Here is a 16,879-nt window from a genome sequence, read left to right on the forward strand (position 1 = left end):
TCAGAGGACACACCACAATTAACAGTGCAGTGATGTCGCCTCCTTGCATGGTAACAAGTAAATTGCCAAGATTGGAGTGCAGTTTAACCCTACTAGTGTTGTTCCTTGCTTAGTAAAATAGTGAAAGTCTAGTGTTTGTGTATGAGTGTATACACGTGTTTTTGGTTTGATATGTTTTTTATCCTCAATTACTTTGACAACTGCCTGTGCAGTATACAAGGTAACTATGTTGTTGAGGGATTTGATGATTTATTTTCCTTTGGTCAGTTGAATTATTCCTGCGTGATCTATGCAAAACATAATGGTGATCCCCATATATTCGAAGAAAATACAAGTTTGGGTAGAAAAGTAAATTTATAAAATTTGGCTGTCTTTTCATGTGCAGTAGGGCAGGGGTCCCCAACCTTTTTTGCACTGTGGACCGGTTTCATATTGGCAATATTCTTGCGGACCGGCCGACGGCGGGGGGGTGGAATGGTTGCAAACGGATAAGCGTAGCAGTCAGATATGTTGTGTTTACCCCGAGAAAGGCTACAATGACTATGAATACAATGACTATGAAGCCTTGCGCGGGCACCAGTGCGCATGTGTGACTTGCGCATGCGTGCACGTGCCGATTTTTTTTCTGCAAATCGTCTTTGGCGATTCCGTTCGTGCGGGGGTGTTAATCACGACTGGAATATAGGTAGTAAGTGGCTAATACACTCAATTTCGTTTCTAAAAGGGTTTATCTAACGAATTTAATATTAAACACACAGCGCATATTTTCCTCGCATGAATATAGCGATAAGTCAATTATCAGGGGAGCTTGAAGTAAATGTTGAATGAACTTCCAGTAGAAGTGGTAGAGGCAGGTTCGATATTACCATTTAAAGTTAAACTGGACAGCTATATGGACAGGAACGGAATTGAGGGTTATGGGCTGAGTGCAGGTCGGTGGGACGAGGTGAGAGTAGCGTTTGGCACGGACTAGAAGGGCAGAGATGGCCTGTTTCCATGCTGTAATTCTTATATGGTTATATAAGTCACTTATAAGTCAGTGGCATCATAACATTTTAAGTAACGTTTGGATATTAAACACACAGCGCAAATTTTTCTCGTATGAACATATAAAATCATTGCAACGCACCAATATCACTGAATCAGTGGGAGCCCTGGGCTGAATACTTGTTTTCCTGCAACAAGGCAGTCCTATCGAGGGATGATGGGAGACAGCGAATGGGTTCCTTATATCCAGTCTATTCCGCAATTTAGTTTTCGTTCCATTCATTGCAGAGATATATTGGAAATGGAAGCAACATTTTCAGTGCTTCCATAGCTATCTCAGGATATTTAGCCTTGACTTTGATCCGGAATGCCGGCAGAGATGTTATGTCAAACATACTTTTCAGCCCGCCGTCATTTGCAAGCTCGAGAAGTTGATCTCCTTCCTGTGCTGACATGGATGACGCATGCGTAATGACCTCGCGTGCGTTCAAGCTCAACAGTGGACGTGACGGGGAATGAGGAAAGGTGCAGCTGACTCATATCGCCAAATCATATCATTTCTTCGTGGCCCGGTACTGGTCCGCGGCCCGGTGTTTGGGGACTGCTGCAGTAGAGAGCAGGGCATAGTTTGAAGTTAGCAGCTATAGACAGTAACAATGGTAATTAGCAACTTGCATTTGATGTGTTGTCATTTCATACGTGGTTAAGGCAATGTGAATTTCAGTACATTACACTGTGATATGCAATAATAATTTCTGTTAGTATACATATTTGATTGTAATGATCATAGCTGCAGGATATTCAATCAATGTCAAATTGGGTTTTTCTTTTATCTTGCTCTATATCAAAAATCTTAGGAAAGATGTGACATTAAAAAGTGCAGAAGAGATTAACCCCGAATAGAGGGCTGTATTATGAGGAGAGATTAGATAGTCAGGGATTATTCTCGCTGGAGTTTAGGAGGCTGAGGGGTCAATTTATAAAAGAGTAAAGAAATCCCTCTCCCCACCATTGAGCATATCTACATGAACTGCTGTCGCAGGAAAGCAGCATCCATCAAGTGCCTCCGTTATCCAGTCCATGCTTGCTTTCTATCAGGAAGGAGGTACGTGAGCCTCACAATCAACACCACCAGGTTCAGTAACAGTTAATACCCCTCAACCATGAGAGTCCTGAACCAGAGGGGATAATTTCACTCAACTTCACCTCCCCCATCACTGAACTGTTCCCACAACCTATGGACTTACTGTCAAGGACTCTTTATCTTATTGCTGATTTATTTATTTGTTATTTTTATTTTACTTTTTTATTTGCAGTTTGTTATCACTTGCACATTGGTTGTTTGTCCTGTTGAGTGCGGTCTTTCATTGATTCTATTCTGTATCTTGTATTTACTGTGGATTGCACAGAAGAAAATGGACCTAAGTGTTGTAGATGGTGATTGTATATGTACTTGAGATTGTATTAATTTACTTTGAACTTTGAGGTTCACAAAATTATGAAGGACATATAGTTAGAATATTTTTCCCCAGAGCAGGGAATCTAGAACCAGTTGGCACAGGTTTAAGGTCAGTGTTGTGGCGTGGATGAAATCACCGGAGAGACAGAGTCACTGGTAGATACAAAGCAGCTTCTTTATTCCACACAACAAGGTACAGCAGGCATCTACGAACAGAGACGCTTTCGGTATGCTAAACACAAAGGCAATTGCTACTGAAAAAGTTATAGACAATGCATAGACAATGCTTCCTATTGAAGCTACATTACAAAATATCACACCATCCTTTCCTTCCGATGCCAACATGTCTGGGTTGGTATCCACAGCTTTTAGGAATGCAGTTAAATCCACAATACATTTATTTGGCATTTTACATGCTAACATAGAAGACAATTAATATTTATAATGTATAGATAATACTGTCTTCGAAAGTACAGCATCTGGTTAAACTATGGCGCCAGAAGCATCTGGTATTCACACCTTTTTAGGAAGCGCATTGTTGTGGACTCAATCCACAGTACTTTGTCAAATAGTCAATAGAATTCTGGTAGCCAAAGTCATTTAAGTGTAAACAAATCATCTACCCAAGAAAACTCACTCTAACAGTTAGTAGGAAGAAATGTAAAGGAGCTATAAGAAGCAAGTTTTTTTTACATGAAATTGTGTTTATCTGGATCAAGCCACCTGAAGCAATGATGAAGCAGATATAATTACAATATTTAAAAGGCATTCTTGAATAGGAAATGCATAGAAGATTCAGGCCTAATTTGGCAAATGGGGTTTGTGTTGCTGATTATCACGGTCAGCTTGGATGAGTTGGCCGAAGAGTTTATTTCTGTGCTGTATCCCTCTTTTTGTGACTTTGAAAAAATATGCAGATTGCTTTTCTCTAAATAACTTGTTGGATAAATAATAGGGGATGTTGATACAGTCATGGTCTCTTAATACCAACTGGAAAACTAGAATCATAGAGTAGCAGCTCGGAAGCATTCCCTTCGGCCCAACTTGTCCGTGTTGATCATGGTGCCCACCAAGCTTTTCCCATTTTCCTGTTATGGACAATATCTTATAAGATATGCCCTCCACTCCAGGCAACTTCCTGGTAAATCTACTGTACATCTGTCCTATAACGAGGTGACCAGGACTGAACACAATATTCCAAGTAGGTTTCCCCCACCATCCGAAGGTAGAGCATTCCTATGAAATGGTTCGTAAGCCGGAATGTCGTAAAGTGAAGAAGCAATTACCATTTATTTATATGGGAAAAATTTGTGAGTGTTCGCAGACCCTAAAAAAAACCTACCAAATCATGCCAAATAATACATAAAACCTAAAATAACAGTAACATATAGTAAGAGCAGGAATGATATGATAAATACACAGCCTATATAAAGTAGAAATACTTTTCTACAATGATTGCCACACTCTCCACCGTAGCGAAAATCTGGCGCAAGCGCTCTCGGCAGAAACACGGTACAAGCGCTCTGTCCAGTAACCTTTAAGCTATGAAGCTGCCAAATCATACCAAATAACACATAAAAATACACAGCCTATATAAAGTAGAAATAATGTATGTACAGTGTAGTATCACTTACCGGAATTGGGAAGACAGCGCCGAGCACACAGATGATGGTGTGTTAGGCTGAGTCGTCGGAGGTTGGGGTGGTGCAGTGGTCCCCAACCTCCAGGCCGCGGACCGATACCGATCTGCGAAGCATGCAGGGGTGCACCGGTGGCTGGGACACGCCCAACACATCTTTAAGAAAAAAGCCAAAATAAACAAGCTAATTAATTAGGTGCCACCCGGCGCGTAAATATTGGCCCAGATCAGAAGCGACGCAGTCGGCAATGGCCTCTGATCTGGGCCGACATTTACGTGACAGGCGGCACCTAAGTAATTAGCTTGTTTATTTCGACTTTTTTTCTTAAAGATGTGCTGGGTGCATCCCGGCTACCGCTGCACCATTGTATGCTTTGCGACAATGTATCGGTCCGCGGCCCTGAGGTTGGGACCACTGGGCTGGTGGGATACTGAGGTGTCATCTCATCGTCGTCTGTTTCCATCAGGGCAGGCAGATCATCTTCTTTGTCTGCCTGCCTCGATGTCGAAGGTCGAGGTTCATCGTCTGCTGTGGCTGATGTGGAAGGCTTGAAAAACGACAGTATGCTTGACTGCTTAGCCTCGCATATTTTTCTATCATACAGTTCTTTGTAAGCACTCAAACTATCCTGCAAATACGCCCTAAACCTACATACCCTTTCAAAATTAAAGTCGTACTTTTCTGTAATAATTGCAGCAAAAATCTCACGCATTTGCTTCACATTCAGTTCCTGGACGACTTCACTTTCGGTCCATTTGCTACAGCATTCATTTTCGATTTTTATCCTTACCTCTTCCAATTGTATCAGCTCTTCATCTATCAGTTCTTGGTCATGGGATGCCAAAACCTCTTCAACATCATCTTCGTTAACTTCCACAAGCCAAACTTGCTTTGTCCTTACTTTGTTCACCACGATCGAAACGCTTAATTATGTCTAGCTTTACGCTAAGTGTAACACCCTTATGAGCTCTTTTAGGCTTTTCCGATACTTTAGAACTCATCTTGCAAATGGATGCTCAAAATAAATCAACATAAAGCACAGATGCTCACAGCCACGTGTTTAAGCAATGCCGGCTAAAATGCAGTTCCGGGGGAGGAGCTTGGCTGCTTGGGGCGTGCGCTGCCTTTTTTCGTAACAGTGAAAACACCTTCTGTTAGCGAAAACAGGTAACTAATGTAGGTCTTTTGTAACAGCAAGGTGTCGTAAAGCGAACGTTTGAAAAGTGGGGGACACCTATATGGTTTAATCAGGGTTTTACAGAGCTGCAATGTTACCTTGTGGCTCTTGAACTCAATCCCACTACTAATGAAGGCCAACAAACCATATGCCTTCTGAACAACTTTATCAACTTGGGTGGTAGCTTTGAGGATCTATAGATGTGGACCTGAGATCCCTCTGTTTCTCTACACTGCCAAGAATCCTGCCACTTACCGTGTATTCTATCTTCAAATTCGCCCTTCCAGAGTGAATCACTTTACACTTTTCCGGGTTGAACTCCATCTGCCACTTATCAGCTTAGCTCTGCATCCTTTCTATGTCCCATTGCAACCTACAACAACCCTCCACAACTCAACCAACCTTCATGTCATCTCTCTAAAGCCTTCCTGTTTATTTACATCTTTAAAAATAATCTGCTTTTCTCATGGGTTTTACATAATTTACCAAAATTAAATATCATATAAATTAATAGGTGTTCAGAAAATATGCCTTGCAGAGTTGATAACACGTATTTGAGAGAATTGAAAATTAATATGATAAACTTATGCTTGACAGAGTTAGATTCTGGTCATGAGGAACATTCATTTGCAGCCAAAAGTATTTAGTGTTAACACTGTTGATACCAATTGTATCCTGTCTGGCTCAGGACTTTATGTGGTGGAGTGTATAAATACTAGATTATTATTTTTGATGTTGGTGGGTGTCATCTGGAAAATTGCAAGTAGGATTTGGAGGATTTAGATGTATCTCACAGAACAACTCAGGTTTTTACTCCTTCCTGTGTGATAAGAAAATATTGGAGATACTCAGCAGGTCAAAAGGGCAGTTGGATTGATGGATTTTTTATGAATTTGATGGGCTGATTTTATTTCCCTTTTCGTAGATGCTGAATGACTTGCTGAACAATTGTAACAACTTTTGCTTTAGAGTACTATGGCAGGATGGCAGGAAAGCAGGCCATTTAGTCTACCACATCCATGCCAGCCAGTGGACAGTGTATCAGTCCCATCTTCCTGCACTTGACCCATGGCCTTCTAGTCTGGACAATTCAAATGCTTGTATAGATACCCCTTGAATGTTGTCAGCTGCTCTTCTTCCAACACTTTCTCCAGCTGTTCACTTTAGGCAATCACCACACACTGGGTAAGGAAAGACCCCCTGTAAATCTCTTGCCCCTTACCTTAAATCTATGTTCTTTGATATTATCTTCTCTAGTTTGGGAGAAGCTTCCTGCAGTCCACCCAAGAAAATAGAACCAGCTTAGGGAGACACTTGGACTGGCATGGGTGAATTAGGCTCGAGAGTATGCTTCTGCACTGTATTACGCATATAATGCTCCTGTTGAAAGTAAGGCCCTTTAGGGACAACAGGAGCACTCTATGCGTAGTAGGTAGTGAATTATTGGAACTGGGAGAGGGGGAGAGAAAGGAAATTAGATGATAGGGTGAAGTGGTGTGCTGGATGGGTGGTACAGGAAAGGAAACAAAGTTAGGAGGACCAGAGGTAGATCAGGAAGGGGGGGGTGGTGTGGTGTGAAAGCAGAAGAAAACATACCAGAAGTGAGGGTTAAATAAAAATGGAAAATTCTGCGTGAGTACCATTGGGTTTTAGACTATCCAGGTGGAATATAAAATGTTCCCTGGTTTTCATTGGGCCTCACCCTAGCAGTGGAAAAAGCTGAGGATGGGTAGGTCTGTCTGGGAATTGGAAGAGGAATTGAATAGCAAGCTGTTGGCAGTTCAGGATGACCATTGTGGTGCTCTTGTTTGTGCTTCATCAACTGATGTAGAGGAGGCTACCTCAGGAGCACCAGATGATGCAGACAAGATTGGAGAAGGTGTATGTGATTCTTCTCCTCACCTGGAAAGGCCTTTCAGGTCCCTGGATGGCAGTGAGGGAAGAGGTGTAATAGCAAGTGTTACACCTCTTGTGTTTGCAGGGGAAAGTTCCACGGTTCAGGGTATGTGGGGAGGGATGAATGGACCAGCGAGTCATGGACAGAGTGGTCCCTGCGGAAAATATAAATGGGTAGGGAGGAAATGATGTGCTCAGGGGTGAGATATAATAATAGATGATAAGAAGCTGATAATATTTGCCTTCCCACTAACCCTAATCCTTATCTTGATGGCAACTCCCAATCCGCTGGTCTTCAGTTCTGTGAAGACAAAGGAGAGTCAGTGGATGTTGCTTACTTAGATTTTCAGAAGGCCTTAGTCAAGACGCCACAGACTGTTAAAGGCTCCTAAACAAGGAAAGATGCTGGCATGGACAGAAGATTGGCTAACTGAGAGGAGCCAAAGAATGGGAATAAAGGGGCCTTTTCTGGTTGCCTAGTAGTGACACATGTTGTGTAGGGATCGGTGTTGGATCCGCTACTTTTCACATTATATGTTGATAATCTAGATGTTTGAATTGAGCACTTTGTGGCTAAGATTGTGGATGATACAAAGTTAGGTGGAAGGGCATGTAATGCTGAGGAATTAAGGCGTCTGAGAAGGACTTGGGCAGTTGAGAATAGGTAAAGAAGTGGCAGATAGAATACAGTGTAGGAAATCTAGGTCATGCATTTTGGTAGAAGAAATAAAGCCATAGACTATTTTCTAAACAAGGAGGGAATTCAGAAATTGGAAGTGCAAAGAGATTTGTGAATCCTAGTGCAGAATTGCCTAAAGTTTAACTTGCAGGTTGCATCGGTAGTAAGGAAGACAAATGCAATGTTAGGATTCATTTTGAGAGGACTAGAAAATGAGTGCCACAGTGGCGTAGTGGTTAGCATTAGATCTTGGGGTGTCAGAGTTCAATTCTGACGTCTTCTGTAAGAAGTTTGTACGTTCATCCAGTGAGCATGTGTGTTTCTTCCAGATGCTCCAGTTTCCTCCCACCGTCCAAAGACACATTGGTTTTGCGGTTAATTAGCCATTGTAAATTATCCTGTAATTACACTAAGGTTAAATAGGTGGGTTACTAGGCATTATGGCTCGTAGAGCCAGGAGGGCCTGTTATGCACTGTTCTGTAAATAAAAATAAATAAATAAAAGCAAGAATGCAATGCTGAGGCTTCAAAGGTATTGGTCAGACTATATTTGGAGCATTATGAGAGGTTTGGATTCCATATCGAAGAATGGATGTGCTGGCATTGGAGAGGATCCAGGGGGGCTTTATGAGAATGATCAGTGGAATAAAAGGGTTAATGTTTGAGGAATGTTTGATGGTTCTGGGTTTGTACTTGCTGGAGTTTAGCAGAATGAGAGGTGATCTCATTGAAACCTATCGAATAGTGGAAGATCAGAATAGAAAAGATGTTTCCAATAGTAGGAGAAACTAGGACCAGAGGGCACAGCCTCAGAATAGGTGGATGTCCCTTTTGGACAGAAATGAGGAGGAATTTCTTTAGCCAGAGTGTGGTGAATCTGGAATTCATTGCCGTAGACAGCTGTGGAGGTCAAGTCATTGGGTATATTAAAGCAGAGGTTGATAGGTTCTTGATGAATATGCATGTCAAAAGTTAGAGGGAGGAGGCAGGAGAATGTGGTTGAGAGGAAAAATAAATCAGCCACAATAGAATGCTGGAGCAGACTCTATGGCCTGAATGGCCTAATGCTGCTCTTACAGATTATGTTCTTATGGATTACATCAATGTATTAGGCCCAAGATAGATCCACAAAGATGTTGATGCTCACAAATCTGAAGTTGCTGACCCTCAATGAGGACTGGTGTGTGTTCCCTTAACTTTCCCTTCCTGAAGTCCACAGGCAGTTCCTTAGTCTTTCTGATGCTGAGTGCAAGGTTGTTGTTACAACACCAGTCAACCAGCCACTCTATTTCACTCCTGTGTGCCTCCTCATTGCCATCTGAAACTTTGCCAAGAATAGTGGTGTCATTGGTGAATTTATAGATGGTGTTTGAGCTGTGCTTTGCCACACAGTTGTGAGTGTAGAGAGAGTAGAGCAGTACCCTGTGCACATGTCCTTGAGGTGCCTTGTGATTCATTCATATGTTTAGCTCCTGTCTGTGTACACCTCACTCTTTTCATATCTCATCAACACTTCTTATAATGTAGAACATAGAACAGAAATAGAGCCTTTGGCCCACAAGGTTGCCAAGCTAATTAAACTAATATTTAAAGGCCTAACTAAACGAGTCACTTCTGCTTACACAAGGTCCATATCCCCCATTTTCTGCATATTCTTAAACCAGTTGAAGAGCCTCTGAAATGCCTCTATCAATTTGCTTCCACCACCACTCCAGCAGTGCATTTTAGGTAACCATTACTCTCTGTTTAACAAAAAACTTGCCCTCTTTCACCTTAAGTACATGCTAGGCTAGTATTAGGCACCTCAACCTGGGGACAAAGATATGATTTGTCTACTCTATTTATGCCTCTTGTAAACTTACTAACTTCTCTCAGGTGTCCCATCAGCCTCTGCCGCTCCAGAGAAAACAACCTAAGTTTGTCCAGCCTCTCCTGACTGTACGTGTCCTGTACTCCGGGGAGCATCTTCTCCAAAACCTCCAAATTGTTCCAATACTGGGGTAACAAGAAATCAATATTCCAGATGCAACTGAACCAGAGTTTTTATAAATCTGCAGCATAACTTCCCGACTTTTCAAGTCAATGCATCATCTAATAAGGGCAAGCATGTCTTGCGTCTTTACCCTATCAACTTGTGCTGCCACTTATGGAGAGATACAGATTTAGACAGCAAGATCCGTAATTTTCTTCTGATTTGTTGTCTTTCTGGCCTCATCTGCTGACAGTAATGTGCAAGGATTTAACATGAAATCAATGTAGTTTCACTGATTTGTCATATCATATAGTCAGAATATAGTGTAGGGAAGTGTATAGCCATACACTTCGGTAGAAGGAATAAAGGCATACACTATTTTCTAAACTGGGTGAAAATTCAACAATCAGAGGTGCAAAGAACTTGGGAGTCCTTCTGCAGAATTCTTTAAAGATTAGTCAGTGGTAAGGAAGGCAAATGCAATGTTAGCATTCATTTCAGGAGACTAGAGTGTAAAGTCAAGGATATTATCCTGAAGCTTTAATAAGGCACTTTCGAGACCTTACTTGCAGTGTTGTGAGCAGCCTTGGACCCTTTATTTAAGAAAAGATGTGCTGGCATTGGAGAAGGTCCGGAGGAGATTTTCAAGAATAATTCTGGGAATGAAAGGGTTAACATACGAGGAGCATTTGATGGCTCTCCACCTGTACTCACTGGAGTTTAGAAGAATGAAAACTATTGAATATTGAAATATTTGGATAGAGTGGACGTAGGGAGGATGTTTACTATAGTGGATGAGTCTAGGACCAGAGGGCACAGCCTCAAAATAGAGGAACATTTGGAACAGAGATGAAGAGGAATTTCTTTAAAAGTAAGCCAAGATATTAGACCTGTGAGCCTGACATCAGTTGTGGGAAAGTTATTGGAGGGTATTATAAGGGACTAGACATGAGTATTTGGTTAGACATGGACTGATTAGGGATAGTCAGCATGGCTTTGTGTGTAGTAGATTGCCTAACCAATCCTATAGAGTTACCAGGAAGTTACCAGGAAAATTGGTGAAGGCAAGGCAGTGGATGTTACTTACATGGACTTTAGCAAGAAATTTGACAAAGTCCCACATGGGAGGTTGGTCAGGAAGGTTCATTTGTTTGGCACTCAAGATGATGTAGTAAATTAGATTAGAGATTGACTTTGTGGGAGAAGCCAAAGAGTGGTAGTAGATGGCTGCCTCTCTAACTGGAGGCCTGTGACTAATGGAGTGCTGCAGGGATTGGTGCTGGGTCCTTTGTTGTTTGTTGTCCATTTCAGTGATCTGGGTAATAATGTGGTCAACTGGACCAGCAAATTTGCAGATGGCACCAAGATCGGGGGTGTAGTGGACACTGAGGAAGGCTGTCATGGCTTGCAGAGGGATCTGCATCAACTGGAAAAACGAGATGAAAAGTGGCAGATGGAATTTAATGCAGACAATTGCGAGGCATTACACTTCAGTAGAACTGACCAGAGTAGGTCTTGTACAGTGAAAGGTAGGGCAGCGAGGAATGTGGTAGATTAAAAGGATCTGGGAATTCATAGAAAGTAGCAGCACAGGTAGATAAGGTCGTAAAGAAAGCTTTTGGCACATTGGTCTTCATAAATCAGTGTATTGAGTACAGGAGATGGGATATTATGTTGAAGTTGTATAAGACATTGGTGGGGCCTAATTTGGAGTATTGTGTGCAGTTTTAGTCACCTACCTACAGGAAAGATGTAAATAAGGTTGAAAGAATACAAGAAAATTTACAAGGATGTTGCTGGGTCTGGAGGAGCTGAGTTATAAGGAAAGATTGAGTAGGTTAGGACATTAATCCTTGGAACATAGAAGATTGAGGGGAGATTTGATTGAGGTATACAAAATTATGAGGGGTATAGATAGGGTAAATGCAAGCAGACTTTTTCCATTGAATTTGGTTGGGACTACAACTTGAGGTCATGGTTAAGGGTGAAAGGTAAAAAGTTTAAGTGGAGTATAAGGAGAAACTTCTTTACTCAGGGTTGTGAGAGCATGGAACGAGCTGCAAGCACAAGTGATGCATGTAAGCTCGATTTCAACATTTAAGGGAAGTTTGGATAGCTACATGGATGGTAGGAGTATGGAGGGCTATGGTCCCAGTGCTAGTTAATGGGAGTAGGCAGTTTAAATGGTTTGGCATGGAGTAGAGGGGCTGAAGGGCCTGTTTCTGTGCTGTATTTTTTCTGTGACTCTATAACTATAAATCAGCCATGATGAAATGGCAGCGCAGACTCAAGGGCTGAATAGCCTAAATCTACTCCCGTATCTTATGGTCTTATCGGAAATAATGTATTTGAAGATTGACAAATTGGTCAAAGAAGAGTTCTGAGAAAGATGGCATGATTTCGGGAATGAATTCCAGGACTTAATTGGTGAAGAGCCAGTGAGGTAGATAAAGGAGCAAAGACCCTGAAAGTGTAGGGTTATGATTAACCATGCAGATTCCTAATATAAACGTGATGAATATGTGGAAGTAAATAAATTAATGAACAGTCTGGATAGAGAGAATAGAGCAACGCTGCCTTTGGTGGAGGGTTAAAGGGCTGGAGGTCATGGGTATAAAACGAAGGGGAAGAGAATTAATAGTCACTGAGAATAAGTTTTTGAACGTATTCATTGGAATCTGGAATGCATATCCTGCAGATATGGTAGAGGCTGGTTCTATTGTGGCTTTCAAGAGGGAACTGATAATTGGTTTAATATAGTCACATGTACTGAGATATAGTGAAAAACTTCTGTTTTATATGCCAGCAATACAGATCGTTTCATCGAAAGTGCAGTAGTTTCATTTAATATCAGAGAAATGTATACAATTCTTTTTCTTCACAGACATCCACGAAAACTGAAGAGTGCCCCAAAGAATGAATGACAGTAAAAATGTTAGAACTTCAAAACCCTCCCACTCCCCTTTGCATGCACAAGCAGCAACAAAGCAATGCCCCTCCCCCACCCCCACCCACTTCAGCAAAAAAGTGTCAGCAACCTCCACCCACAAAGCATGCAATAGCAAAGCCCCTTTATAGGCCATGATCAGCAGTACAACACAGACTAATTGCTCACCTGACAATTTGACATGTCACAGGTTCTCACACCCCCTAAAGTGGAGAAAAAAGGTGACCCCTTTCCCAGTGAGAGGGGAGACATAACAAAACAACTTGCTGATTTACAATTCTCTAAGTCTGTCATGCTGCTTTTTTTTTCTGAGTTCTGAGGCAACTCAACTCTCACCTACCAAACGAGAGAGAGAGAGACGGCAGCAACAGCTGATCCATTGCTTCTGATGTTCCGTTCTCTCCTGCGGCACTTCAGTCAGCAGTACCATCTTAGAATCAGTTCATCTACAGGACCACAAAACCTTGGAACCCCAAAGACACGCTCGTCTTCTAGGCTGCGAAAAGAGGTATCGAAAAGTGGCTGGTCATGAACCCCCGAGAGTGGGCCCAACCACCGCAAAGAACTGAAGTCCGAGTGTAACTCCAGGTCAGGGTCTTCAATAGAACCCCATCCATCCTGAAAGGGAAAAGGAGAGATATCAAAGGTAGAAAATCAGCTGTTTTCATGGATAAATGAGAAGAAGTTGCAATTTAGCACCATTGTGATTCTGGCTCTGCCTCTGAGTCATATTAGTACATTGAGGTTGTACAAGGGAAGAGCAATCGTACAAAGTAGAAGGTAGTGTTACAGTTACAAGATGCAATGGAGGCTGGCAATAAGGCGCAAAGTCATAACAAGGTGGATTGTGAGTACAGGTGTCCATCTTAATGTACTGGAGAACCATTCAATAGTCTTATAATAGCACAATAGTTGTCCTTGAGCTTGGTGGTACATGAATTTAGGCTTTTACATCTTTTGTGGAATGAGAGAGGAAGCATTTTTCCCAAGGCATTGGGAACTCTTCATGGAAGGAGGCTGGTTTCTGCGATGTGCTGAACTGTGTCTGTAACTTTCTGTAGTTCTCACAGTCTTGGGTAGAGCAGTTGCCATACCAAGCATTGATGCTTTTGGATAGGATGTTTTCTAATGTGCATTTATAAAAATTGATGAGGGTCAACAGGGACATGCTGAAATTTCCTTAGCCTCCAGAGGAAGTAGAGATATTAGTGTACTTCCTTGGCCATGGTAACAATGTGGCTGGACCAACTTGTGGGTGATATTTACACCTTGGAACTTGAAGCTCTCAACCAGCTCCACTCCAGCTTCATTGACATTGAAGTTATTGACCAGCTGTTTTGTCTTGTTGGCATTGAGGGAAGGATAGCTGTTATGACACCATATCACTCATCTCTCTTGTCTTCTTTCCATATCACTCATCTCTCTTGTCTTCTTTCTGTACTCTGACTCATCATTATTTGGGATTTGGCCCAAGATATGTCATCTGTAAACTTGTAAATGGAATTATAACAGAATATGGCCTCCCGGTTGTGTGTATGTAGGGTGTTGAGGGCACAGCCTTGTTCAGCGCCATCGTTGAGGATAATCATGGTATTATTGCCTATTCTTAAAAATTGCAGTCCATGGGTCAGAAAGACAAGGATCCTATTGCAAAGCAAGGCATTGAGTCTCAGGTTTAGGATTGGGAGAAAAATTTGAAAGGCTGTGGTGAAAATACAAGTTGAAACATGTGACTTGTTCTGGTTGGTTCTGGTTCAGTGATTCAGTGAGAGAGTTTATGATTAAGATTGTGAGTTGATGTAATGACACTTGGCTGAGAGGGTGAGGGTTATGTACTTCCTGAAATATTCTTTTGGTCTCTGTTAAGGCAGTATCATGTATTAATATTTCTGTTGATGTGTGAATTTGTCAATGTATTGTGTATTCACCAGAACTAATGTTTTATTCCCTCATTTTTTCTTCCCAAACAGAGTGATTTTGATGTACCTTTCAAAATCAAGGTTGGACAAATAGGTATGTAATGGTGCAGTTCAGTTGTACAATTTTGCTTTCTTCCAACCATGACTTTTTGAGTTAGGAATATTGATAGCATGACCAGTATCTTGTGTAATAAAGTTGGAGTTCAAAAGGTAAGTGGTTAATCCCAGTATTTGCTGTTCTGGTAGATATTTGATCTAATGTTAATACAAAATATAATTCTCTATATTGTCAATGAAATTAATTTCAAATTGTTTTATTGGACTAGAATGGTATTGCACCTTGTGCTTTTGATGTAACATTGCATGATATTAGAGAAAAGGAGATACAGATACATGAGATCAACAGTGACCCTGTAGCTTGGATTCAGAACAGGCATGCCCACAGAAGACAAAGAGTAGGGGTGGAAGGGTGTTATTCTAGCTGGAGGTCTGCGATCAGTGGTGTTCTGAAAGTATTGGTGCTGGGACCTCTGTACTTTGTGATGCATTAAAATAACTCAGATGAAAATATAAATGGATGTGTTATAAATTTGCAAATGACACAAAGATTGGTAAAGTTGTTAACAGTGTAGAGCAAGTGTTCCCAGCCTAGGTTCCACAGACCTCTTGGTTAATGGTAGGGGTCTATGGCATAAAAAAGATTGGGAATTTCTGGTGTAGAGGGCTGTCAAAGAATGCAACAGAATGTAGATCAGTTGAAGGTACTGGTGGAGAAATGAAGTGCAGAAGGATCTTGGGTTCAAGTAAGTGTTACCTCTGGATATACTGAATGAATTCTGCCCTTTCTAATCACTTCACAATACAGCTGTCTCAATCAATATTAAAGAAGTTGAATCACCTTCTGTTACAACTCTATTATTCCAACACCTGTCTGCAATAGAAATAGATACAGCGTAATAGAGATTCTTCAGCCCACTGATTCAATGATGATCATTAACCACCATTTACACCTAATCCTGAACTAGTACCGTTATCCATTATATTCTGCCCAGATCTCCAAAACCTTTCCCAGATTAAAGCAGCACTTGCTCGGGGCAGTGTACACCAGCCAATTAACCTACCAATCTGTATGTCTTTGGGAGATGGGTGGAAATTGGAGCACCTGAGTGAAACCATGGAGAACGTGCAAACTCTACACTGACGGAGGTCAGGATTAAACTTGGGTCTCTGGTATTGTAAGCAACTGCTCTACCAGCTGCTCCACCATCCCTTCCCTCATTATCTTCTTAAGCAGTCTTTTAGTAAAGAAGATAACTTGTTTCCACTCTACTTATGAGTTCTGAGCAACAAAAATCTGCTAGAGCAACTCAGCATGTCAAGCAACACCTGTAGGGAAGAAAGTGTTGTCAATGTTTCAGGTTGAAACCCTACATCATGTGGTTTCTGAGATTACTGATGAAGCCAGTGTGGGATCCACAAACTCCACCTCCTTTTGGAGCAGGAGATTTTGGTGGTATGGGTGGGTGGATAGTTTATGAGATGCTGGTGTGTTATCTCTCTTTGAACTTAGTTTTCAGGTGTTCCCAGAGATACTAGAGCTGCTCGGAAAGTTCCAAAATATTCCTTTATTTTGAGTGGTCACGGGTGTGGCAATATTCCAATTTTTTAAAGGAGACTTTTTAAGCCTGTTCCTCTGAAAATATGTTCCAATGGTGGTGCAACATTATAGTACTTCTAATATATCTCTTTTCTTAATTCCATGTTGATGTTCTTGATCATTTGATTTTCTATTCTCTCTGTTACTCTTTGGCAGGACTGAACAGTTTTGGCCGGAAACGTCGACTGTACTTTTTTCCATTGATGCTGCCTGGCCTGCTGAGTTCCTTTAGCATTTTGTGGGTGTTGCTCAGATTTCCAGCAACTGCAGATTTTCTCTTGTTTGTGACCTCATCAACCACGACTGTTTTTCCTTTCTTTACGTGTAACTGGTTAAATAAATCTTGGTTAGTGATGTAAGTGAGTTGAGAAATGGCATATGGCATTCAACTTGGACAAATGCAAAATATTGCACCTTGGGAAGTCAAACTAGGGCAAGACCCCCACAGTAAGTAGCAGGATCCAGTGGAGTATTGCAGAGCCTAGAGATCAGGGATCAGAGGCGTATAGCTCCCTGAAATTGGCCTCTTGGGCAGACAGGGTATCC

At 41.6% G+C, this 16,879-nt stretch overlaps 1 protein-coding gene across 1 annotated transcript in view; it reads left to right on the top strand.

Annotated features, from left to right (window-relative positions):
* Window positions 1–16,879, top strand: part of vps13c (vacuolar protein sorting 13 homolog C) — a 387,871-nt gene that overhangs the window by 11,318 nt on the left and 359,674 nt on the right. The window contains exon 3 of the mRNA XM_072282204.1: window positions 14,728–14,770. Within this exon, the coding sequence (XP_072138305.1) occupies window positions 14,728–14,770 (43 nt within the window). The remainder of the gene's footprint in view (window positions 1–14,727; window positions 14,771–16,879) is intronic.

This window comes from Mobula birostris, chromosome 18, assembly GCF_030028105.1.
Source record: "Mobula birostris isolate sMobBir1 chromosome 18, sMobBir1.hap1, whole genome shotgun sequence".
Lineage (NCBI taxonomy): Eukaryota > Metazoa > Chordata > Chondrichthyes > Myliobatiformes > Myliobatidae > Mobula > Mobula birostris.